This window comes from Cariama cristata, unplaced genomic scaffold (genome assembly GCF_000690535.1).
Source record: "Cariama cristata isolate BGI_N322 unplaced genomic scaffold, ASM69053v1 scaffold28229, whole genome shotgun sequence".
Classification (NCBI taxonomy): domain Eukaryota; kingdom Metazoa; phylum Chordata; class Aves; order Cariamiformes; family Cariamidae; genus Cariama; species Cariama cristata.
This window is the reverse complement of record NW_009636743.1, coordinates 425-10,592: the sequence shown is the minus strand read 5'-3', so window position 1 is coordinate 10,592 and position 10,168 is coordinate 425. Positions and strand designations below refer to the sequence as shown.

Genomic DNA, 10,168 nt, shown 5'->3' with positions numbered 1-10,168 from the left:
TGAACTCGTCTGAAGTCACAGCAGTCATCGCCTTCTCTCTCCAGGGACGCTCAAAATCAGAAGCAACACCTGAAAATTTGCCCGTGTGTGGCAGTGGTTATCATCCGGTTACTTCCGTGGAGATTCAGCCTGCCAGGTCCGCTCGCAGAGGGTCCAGTGCGGAGGAGGCTCCCTTGGCTGCTGGTGCCGAAGGAGAGATCGGTTTGGGCCAGGAAGGGCTGCTGGTCTGGTAATGGGAACGCTGGTCTGAAGGAGGGGAGCCCCAAGTGCAGAGCGGAGATTTGTATCGCCCAGCTGAGGACAAGGAGGAATAAACCAGAGCTGATCCATCCCACGGGAGTGCTCCTGGGTGGGTAATTATTTCATGTTCCCATTGTTTTTTCCCCTCAGTGGAACGAGTTTTGTAGGAGCATGAAAGAAAGCGGCAGAGTTAGCTGTGAAATGGTGGATACTTTGTGCATCCCATAAAGGGGATCGCTGCTGGGGACTCCCGGTAGTAATGCCGCATCTTTGCGCCTGAGCTGGAGCACCTGCATCCGCTGCCGTCCTGTAGACATCCTCTCCCCTTGTCTTCTGTTGAAGCTGGACCATCTGCAGCCGTGTTGTTCACACTCATCTGAGTTGGTGTTTGTTGTTGCCAGGAGATATTGCTTATGGTTCTCATTTGAAGGGGTGTGGTGCAGCTTGGCTGTGTAAATGCTACACCATGTGTGGCTGGAAGGGACCAGTTCCTTGGTTTGGAGGTAACTGCGTGTGATCCAGAGAGAAATTATTAAGATTTGTTTTAAAAGTAGGTTTCACTATGTCTGCTGTTTCGCCTGGAAAGGTATTTCAGAATCACATCTTATAGCTGAAGAGAAACCTTATCCTTATTTCCAGCCTAACTGTGCTAATGTTCCCCTTATCTGCCAGCAAATGTCAGGAAATACATGAGTATGTCAAAACTGAGACTCAATGGATTCTTTTTGCATCACTTGCGTCATCTTCCTGAGAACTAAAACTGAAACAGGCTTGAAATGAAAACAAATGCCGCTAAGCACAAAATGTAACTAATCAGGCTGGACGCTGGCTGATAGAGTGGCATTCTTTGTTTCGGTGTTTGCAGGAGTCACTAGTCGCGCTATGATGGCACTTCTTGTTACCGTTGGAGATCAGATTGTTCAGGTCTTGTGTGCTTACCTTTTACCAGGAGTTCAGGGAGCTTTGTGGTGCAAGGAGGGAGCACTGGGAGACGGTTCCTTTTGGTTTTTCAGACTGGCTCTGGGCAGCCTCCTGGCAGCTGAGTGCTGGATGGCTCAAGGTCCCAGGACCCAGATCCTCTGGCTGCTCACGAGCCCAGGGTATCCTGCGCTCAGGGGACTCGGGTTGCGTTGTTGTGCACGTGCAGGAACCGGACTCTCTTGGGATCCTTTGTGCTCTTTCCTGATCAGCTGCAGCGTACAATGAACAAGTGCTCCGGCCCTAACAGCTGTCTCATTTTTATTCCTGTTTGTAGCTTGGTGCCTTGGAGGAGAGAGGATGGCTCAGGAGACAAACCAAACCCAGGTGCCTCTGTTGTGTACCACAGGCTGTGGATTTTATGGCAGCCCCCGGACCAACGGGATGTGCTCCGTTTGCTATAAGGAGTTTCTACAGAGACAGCAGAGCAGTGACCGGATAAGCCCCCCAGGTAGAGGTTTTTTGTCTGAGAAATCTATCTTAAATGGGTGCCTGGATGCAAACTATGTTAAGCAACTGGGGTAGAGCATGGTACCGGTACTGGCCACCAGCAGATTTGTTCCCTCTTCGAAAACTCTTATCCTTCCCTTTTTGTGTAGACCCCAGCCTCTAAATCAAAGACCTGAGCCTTTGAGGGCTTCTGTTCCCTGTAAGGAGGTCAGTTGTTTTCTTCCCAGTCCCAACTGTTTGTGAAGGCCCGTTCCAGTCGGCACCTTCCAGTAAACTGTAAAACTTCACTTCCGCTAACAGTTGCCCAGATTTTTAGCTGTTACGTGCTCCCTGAGTTACGTGCTGACTGCTGGGAACCACGACAGATCCCTGAAATGAAATTTTATTTGGGAAGAATTTTGCCTTTTGGGTTTGTATAATTTCCTTTTCTTAACAGTGCTGACAATCAAAAGCAATGACATAAAAAGTTTGTTTCTTGCAGCTGAACATAGTTGACATATCACCGAGCTGGGAGGCAGCTAGGTGCACAGAAAGGACGCTCTTTCCATCGTTAGCAGAATTTTCTTTTGATGAGAGTTTGTGCAGATGCCCCAGGTACAGACTTTGCAATACCGGTGAGAAACGCCTTCTAGAGATCTTCTGCAGTTCTGTTTCTGAGTGTAATAATGGTTTTCCTTCAATGACCCACCCAAAATATGTATTAGGAGCACAGCTCTTCCTGACAAAGGATTTTTCTAAAACCTGTGATTTAGATCCTTGGCTGATATAAACCAATGTATTTCTATTGAAGCCAGTTCCTTTGAGTAGATGAGGATCTGGTTCTTAGATCTTGGAGAATTTGAAAAGTAATGTTGGGTTCAAGGTACGTCGGTAACTGCAGCACTTTCATTTATACTGATAGGAGGATATTTATGCTCATGCGGAGTTTGCTTTGCAGAGCTGAGGAAGAGGAGGGAAATCAAAGAATGATGGAGGTGTCATGGGTGACTGAAGTCAGATTTTAGCGGATGTTAAAAAACCATGCAGTAATGAAAGGCATTCTGCACGTAACTCTTGCGAATAAACCCTCATCCCTCAAAAGGGAGCTCGCAGATCCTGAGGAGCTGAACAGATCTCCGTAAAACGAGGCCTGCAGTTTTGGGGAAGATGAGCAGCTAATTTCAGAGGGGGATGTTATGATCCTGATACAAGGACTCATTCCTGATCTGATGTAAGAATAGCTGCGCTGGGTCATGGTGAGGTCTATCCAGCCCTAATGCGTTATCCCCACAGAGACCTATGCACAAATTCGGAGGGGAGAGCATAAGAATAGGGGATCTGGGAGTGATCCCAACAGGGATGCGCCCTGCCAGCTCCTGGTGGGGAGCATGAGGTTAAAGCCTGCTGAAAGTGCTCATCCTCCTTTCTCCTTGGCTGTCAAGCACCTGAGAAACCTGCTGACATTTTTAAGAGTTTACCAAGACTGTGATCTTATTTCGTAGCACCCAGTGGTCCCAACAGCAGCCCCATGGCTTCAGATTCAATTGCAGGGCAGCATGCAGAGGGAGACTCCACGCCTGAGGATGCGAAAGCCAGGTAGGGGCATAGTCTAGGTGGGGTGTGGATCTACAGCCATGCTAAAAACGAGCTCTGGGACACAAGGGGTAGGCTCTCATCCTTCGCATGGCCAAGGGGATCTGTAAAGCAGGCTAGATGAAACACTGTTGTGACCCTGGTTTATCTGGAAGATTGAGATGTCCCTGATGATGATGACTGATACGTCGGGTCAGGTACCAGAGGGTTGGTAGTAAATTAAAACCTGTAGTAAACTAAGGGGCATCCTGGTTCTCGTGGAGCCAGTGTACCTTGTCTGTCACTGGCTGCGTTAAACTGTTCCGTTTCAACTCAGTCCTAAGTGAAAGCATGTGGTGATGATCCTGTCTGGAGGCTGTGACAGCAGGGTTAGGGACCTCGGTCGCATTTGACTGGAAGGAAGATAGTACTGCTTGGAGCTCTACCGTTGCATTACAGTCCTGACTCATAACTCTGTTTCCCTGTCCCTGGACTTGTTTGGACGGGCTGTTGCCTTGGCTTTGGGATATAATTGGGTGGAAAAGGAAACTGAGATTGTCACACATTCATTCCAGTTGTGTCTATAAAGAACTTTGATCCCAGATCTTAAGGGGAATTGGCCTGCTGTACTCCTGAGCTACCTTTGAGTATAATGAAATTAACTTCATGAGCTGAAGATCTCTCCCATTTAAATCGTTCATCAAAAGAAAAACTTGGTTTTGCTCTATGGTTTATTTGTTTGTTTGTTGCAAATGCTCGCAGTGCTCAGACTCCTGTGACCCATCAGATGACGGCCATGAGCATATCCAGAGAAGAAAACAACAGTGAGTCAGAAGAACTCACCAAGACAGAAGAAGCCTCATCAGCATCTTCCTCATCAGGTAGAGGGATTGGTTTGGCCTTTGCACGAGTCTGAATGATGCCAATCTCGCACGTCAGTTTGAGCAGCAAGTACAATACTGGCCACTAACTCCAAGAGAGAGTTGTTACCTCCTGGTAGTAAAGGTACACCTAGCAAGAGAGCTAAGGAGAAAACAGTTTGTCCGTTTTTGGAACGGGGAGGAGAGAAAATACTGTGCCTGAGGGCAGGCCGATAGAGATTATTTTGTGGGCTGAGGGCTGAGTAGCTGCCAGCCGTCGACTCGCTGGCAGGAGGATAATCTTCCATGACGCCTATCCTAGTGAATGGCAGAAAGCCCGGAGCGTCCCACAGCCTGCTGCACGGCTGTTGTTGGCTGCAGTTCCCTGCCATCTCTCGAGGGAGAAAAGGAGACGGATCCAGTGTAGTCTTGGGAGAGAGGAGAGGTGTTTGTGATGCTGCCCAGGGGCAGCTGCTCGCCCTGGTGTTGTCATCCTGTGTGATGGGAGGCATACCTGTCCTTCAGAGGGGAGTGTTACTGCCGTCGCTTTGTTTGCGAAGTGGGTACCTTGAAGTGATCGAGGAGCACGGGTGTCGTTGCCCCGTGGGGTACTTCCTCCAGTTGCTGGGTTGCAGAGTGAGCTGTTGTGTTGCAGCAGAGCCGTAACCAAGTGACACTGCATTGGAGACACCCTCCTTTAGTTCGACTGACAGTTCGCTTGCATTGAAAGCTAAAAATCCCCCAAGGGTTGTTGGCTGCTAAAAAAAACAGGCTCTAGTCACTGCACGTGACTGTGCAGTTTGGATTTGGTAATTCCTTGCCTGCAAATCCAGGAGACAATTTACAACAAGCAGGTGGGAGACTATTTGGTGAAAGAGAGGCTTGGAAGAGCTTGCCCCTTTCTTCTGATTGTGTGGTTTTTAGAAAGTTGTTTAGGGTCAGATCCACAAAGCTGTCTCTGCCTCTGACTGTTTGTCTCCTTAGCCTGATTTTCAGAGCAGCCTGCACTGCAGGTGTGTATCTGCTAGCAGTTGGAGCTCCTCCCTCCTGTTGACTTCTCTAACCTGCTTAGGTACTGTAGGAAATCCTGCTAAGCATCCATGACCTTTAACAATCTGGCTTTCAGAGCTCAGTTTTCCTTTTGGTAGATTAGAGAGAGTGATGAGTATCTGTGTAAAGCATTCCGAGACCTACATACGAGGAACACTTACATAACAGTCAGCAAAAATAATTAGTAGTACTTACAAGGGGTTAACTTTTTTTTATTTCCTGCAAAGATTAACTCTAGGCTCAGCTGCGCAGTTGAGTTACTGTACATCAGCTAAGCTGTAGTGACTATCCAGATGCATGCTTAACCTATGGCAAGCACCAGGTAATTCTACTTAGTATTACCTTTTCTCAGCAGGAGCTAAACAGCGTCACGTTACCTTATGTATGCCTTGGCTAAACTGTAATATATCCTTGGTGTTTCTGAGCCTTGGACTTAAGCAATTTGAAACAGAGGGAAAACATGAGGCTGTGTGAGGTGTAGATCTCTGCGGAACAAGGCAAATCTCACAGTTTGGGGTATGTCAGCCAGAGCAACATGCACACAGAGGTATCTGGCACAGACCCAGAATCAGTAGGGCCTCAAGCAGCTCCTGTAATAAAATGAATGTGTTGCTTGGCCTATCAAGAAGGGTAGCAAAACTCTTCCCTCTGTTTCAGGTACCCTGCTTGAAATATCCCAGAACACAGCTGAGGGCAAGACAGCTTCAGAAAAACCGAAACAGAAGAAGAATCGCTGCTTCACTTGCCGGAAGAAGATAGGGCTAACTGGTAAGACCCTGGCTGTGGGAAAACTTTCCTGTGGCCTAAGTAGTCTGGTTTCGTAGCCCTGCGAACAGATCTGCTTGTGCTGTGGTACTGCCTGGGTTCAGAGGGTTCGCATGGGTCAGCGATTGGAGGTACCCCTCCAAAAAGTACTTTACATCCCCAAGACATGGTGCTGCAGTGGAGATGGGAGGGGAACTCTGACCTGCCAACAGTGCTGTCTGAGGCAGTAACCTGGGGAATCTGCCGCTCACTGCCAGGGTCCCTGTCAGCCCTTGGATGCAGGGTTGCGGAACTGGATGGAGCAGTGCCTCTGGGGCTATTTTTGCTGCTTGGCAAAAGCTGCTTGTAGAAGCAAAGGCAGTGCTCGCTGTGGATCTAATTCTGCTCCTCTTGAAGTTGGTGGTAAAGCTTCCATAATAGTGATGTGAATTGAGTTAGACCCAAACTGAAAATCCCACTCCAAGACTCATCCCGTTTGTTAATGCTACTTGAGAGCATTAATAGCTTCCTGAGAGCAGGATGGCTCTCAGCGTTCAGCCTGTAAAGCTGAAGAGAGAGGTGCTGAGATGGTGTCTATGGGAAAACTGCCCCTGGAAAGTGAAGCAATTAACTTGGCCGTGGTTTGTTAATAAAAACATCATTCCCCTAAATTTGACTCCAGCATTTAGTATTTCCCTGGAAGAAGTTAGCTCTAGAGCCGTGCAGGTTATGCTGTTCTAGCGGAGTGCTCGCCTCTTTAGCCTCCTCGGTGCGTTCAGCAGCCAGGAACTGCACCACACACTTCAGTTTTCATGGATGTAAGCTGCTGTGGCAGAGTCTGGCCTAGGAGTTTGCCCAGTGCCTGGCCCTGTGGAACCCAAGCTTGCCTGGAGATTTCAACGTGCTGTCCTAGAGTGTAAATGCGGGTTTATAAGCCTGGAACTGGGCGGGGTACTCTGTGCCCAGCCTTCAGATCTGCAGGGAGGATTGTTTTCCTTGATAAGTGTTTCCTTAAGACCTTCAAACTGTGAGAAGTTTCCTCTCCTTTAGGAAACGACTTGCAGAAAATGAATTCAGGGCATTTAGGATAAAATGAGTTTTCTGAAATAGGAGTAAACTGGCACGTTGTAGCAAGGTGTTTGTGGACTTTCCAGCCTGTAGTTGGAAAGGTGTGAAAGGGTTGATTTACTGCCAGCATAGTGGGGAGCTCTGATCAGCTCCCTACCTCAGTTTCCCAGTGTGCTGTGATAGTGGTAGCACTTCTGAACAGCATTGTCTCCCAGTGAAGTGACTGAATTATGGATTTTGAAGCCTAAATAGCTCGAAAGTGATCCTAACAAAGCAAAGGTTTTGCTGTTTGCTGCCTTACTGCTGGTCAGCCCAGATGCTGCTGCATGATGCCTGGGGAGCCAGGCTGGCTCGGGGGGGCTCAGCTCCAGCTCAGGCTGCCTGCTCGCTGCCTGGGGAGCCTGGTCAGGATTAGCAGTCTGGCACTCTGCAGTCCCTGGCATGTCCCTTGTCCCCGGGGAGTGCAGAGAGCAGCTGCTCTGGGAGCATTTCCCACCGCCGTGACAGCTGGGGCTGCCCAGAGCACGCCTGCGCTCATGGGAGCTCCTAAGCCAGAGGAAAGCAAAGAGCCATCCGTGGTCTTCCCACAATGAGACTCCCTTTCGCCTGTCGGGAACAGCAGCCCCCTCCCTTGTCTGACCCTCTTTCTGCATTAGTGGAGTTTCCTGGCCTGGCAGGAAAGAGCAGGGGCCCTGCTGCCTTCCTGTCCGGCTGGACTGGGACTAACGCGGCTTTGTCTTTCTGCTCTTCCTCCCCTCAGGCTTTGACTGCCGCTGCGGGAACCTATTCTGTGCCATTCACCGGTACTCCGACATGCACGCCTGCCCCTACGACTACAAGGCAGAAGCTGCCGAGAAGATCCGTAAGGAGAACCCCATCGTTATCGCTGAGAAGATCCAGAAGTTGTGAAGGGGACTGAGCAGCTCAGACTGCAGCCAGGTGGCCTGGTGCTCCTCCCCTTCCTCCCAGCCTTCCTCCTCTTCCTCCCAGCCCCATTGGTGGTGTGATGGGGACTCCAGCAGCACACATGAACCAGCATCCGGACATAGGGACTCCTTGCACCTCTGGCGGACAGTTGGCATTCCTTCTCTCCCTTCCTGCCCAACTGATCCGTTCTTGAGCAGCTTCCCAAAGGAAAAGGGACCATCCTGCCCCGCCGCTCCAGTGCTAAGACCTTTGGACTTGTCTTCCACCGGGGCAGTTTGCGCGGCGTGGGCAGCAGGGCTCTGCTGGGCAGCCTTTGCCTTCAGCTGGCAGCTCTGAGTCCTGTGAACCACCCGGGACTCATGGCTGGAGCCCGTGGCCAGCCGCTGAACTTTGTTCCCTCTGCCCCGCCATCTCTTTGTGAGAGATGTAAAACCGGGAGCTGGGGAATCCTGGCAGCAAGGCTGCCTTCTGCTGCCTGAGAGGTGTTTGGTCTCAGATGCAGAAAAGATGATTCTGTAGTTTTAATGCCCCAAATACCCCTCGCCTCCCTTTGAGATGTTGTTGTTGAAGCACTGAGGTGGTTAAGCAGCAGAGTACCAACACAGTAAAGTTATTTTGTGGCTTGAGGCGACATAGATGCGCTCCAGCTGCAGATGAGGAACTTTAGGAAAGTGCCGCTCGCTGCCTCGTGCCTCTTGCTGCAGGAAGGAATCCAGCTGGCCAGGCTTGCTGCATCCAGGGACACCCTTGCACCAGCCTCCTGTGCTTCAGCCCCCTCCAAGTAACCGCTGGCCGCTTCCCAAGCAGGGTTTGTTGTAACACAGCGGTGCCTGCGCCTTTCCTCTCCTCTCCTCTCTGCTCCTTGCCTTCTGCCTTACATGATTCTTTCTCATCAGGGTTGCATTAGTGCACAAAGGTCAAATCGCCAAACCTCCACTTCCTTTCCTGTCCCTGCACACAGGCAGACAGTGGGGACCCTTCCTCCACCGTGGGCTGCGCTGATAATCAGTGATAATTTCTCCCTTAGGAGCACGTTGGCTCGGGAAGCCCACCCAACTGCTCTGCTCTCCCGCCTCACCGCTTGTCCCGTGGGACAAGACACAGGGCTAGATCCCCAGGATACGCTCCAAAAGCCGGACAGAAGGATCTGGGACACAGGGAAAGGCATGTGGAGGGCTGCAGGGTATGTGAAAAGTCACAAGGAGGGTCCTGAGGTGCCCAGAAGCACAGGGAGGAGCTTTCAGAAAAGCCCGTGGAGAGCCCTGGGGAGCAGGGAGAGGCACTTGGAGGGCTCTGAGCCCACTGCAAGACTCGTAGAGTTCTTGGGGGTGCTAGAAGAGTCAGGGAGGGCTCCGAGGTGTAAGGGAAGGCAAAAGGACAGCTTTGGGATACAGTGAGCATGCTGAGAGGACTTGAGGGCCCCAAAAGGCACTTGGAAGGCTCTGGGGTGCACACACACACACGTGGAGGGCTTTGGCGTGCAGGGAAGGCCAAACGCCGGGCTCGGTAGCACTCCAGAAAAAACATGCGGAGGGCTCTGGGGCTGTTAGAAAGGAAAACCCAGGGCTCGGGTACACAGCACAAGGCAGGCAGCAGCTCCTGCGGTGCACCGAAAGCGACCTCTGCACCACGCAGGGTCCGCACCCGCCCCAGGGGTGCTCTTCTCCCTGGGAACACCAGGAGCAGGGCTGTGGCGGTCTCACAAGCAGAGAAACCCAGATGAGTCCCAGGGGAAAAGCAGCAGCCTTTGCCCCACTTCAGGCCATCCCACGCTTTGGAAGCATTTCCCTCGGCATCGGCGTGTACAAGGGCGTTGGAGAGTGGAGCCGCAGGGGCCAAACCAGCAGCTGGGGAAAATGACAGCAGCTCCTTCCAAGTGCCAGTTCCCTCCCCTGCTTATGACCATTCTGCCCTGGTGATTGCGGGGGGATTGTTTGGAAGGTTTTGTTTTTCCTGTCTGATTTCAGCCAAAGCGGTGTGCGCCCCGCGGCAGCTACTGTTGTACGGCATTGCCAGGAGGATTCGGACATCCCAAAATGATGCAAATCCACCGCCAGCACAGAGCGGAGGCGATGCTGGCTCTTGCCAGCCTCTTCCTCAGGTTTTAGCTTCTGGGTAATATCGGCGTCATGTCTGGAGCACACGAGTGGCGGCACGTTTTAGTGCTAGGACGCACCCAGGCTGTAAGCGCTGTGCCAGCGGTGCGTGTCAAGGCTGGGTTTTGCTGTTGTGATTTTGGCTGAGAATGAGCTGTCACTCTTAAGGGTGAAGCCCTGAGAAATTTCAACCACCCCTTGCCT

At 51.1% G+C, this 10,168-nt stretch overlaps 1 protein-coding gene across 1 annotated transcript; it reads left to right on the top strand.

The window, feature by feature from the left end:
- The first annotated feature begins 1,510 nt into the window (after positions 1 to 1,510).
- LOC104167710 (AN1-type zinc finger protein 5-like) lies at positions 1,511 to 7,943 on the top strand. The gene is made up of 5 exons (XM_009708038.1): positions 1,511 to 1,669; positions 3,150 to 3,243; positions 3,982 to 4,100; positions 5,787 to 5,897; positions 7,702 to 7,943. The coding sequence occupies exons 1-5, from the start codon at positions 1,519 to 1,521 to the stop codon at positions 7,848 to 7,850; spliced, it is 624 nt and encodes a 207-aa protein (XP_009706340.1). The 5' UTR covers positions 1,511 to 1,518; the 3' UTR covers positions 7,851 to 7,943.
- The last annotated feature ends 2,225 nt before the right edge of the window (positions 7,944 to 10,168 follow it).

Bases quoted from the DNA above. Each gene is read 5' to 3' on its own strand.
- LOC104167710 (XM_009708038.1), top strand. From the start codon at position 1,519: ATGGCTCAGGAGACAAACCAAACCCAGGTGCCTCTGTTGTGTACCACA. The intron at 1,670-3,149 runs GTAGAGGTTTTT...CTTATTTCGTAG, and splicing joins TGACCGGATAAGCCCCCCAG to CACCCAGTGGTCCCAACAGC. The intron at 5,898-7,701 runs GTAAGACCCTGG...TCCTCCCCTCAG, and splicing joins GAAGAAGATAGGGCTAACTG to GCTTTGACTGCCGCTGCGGG.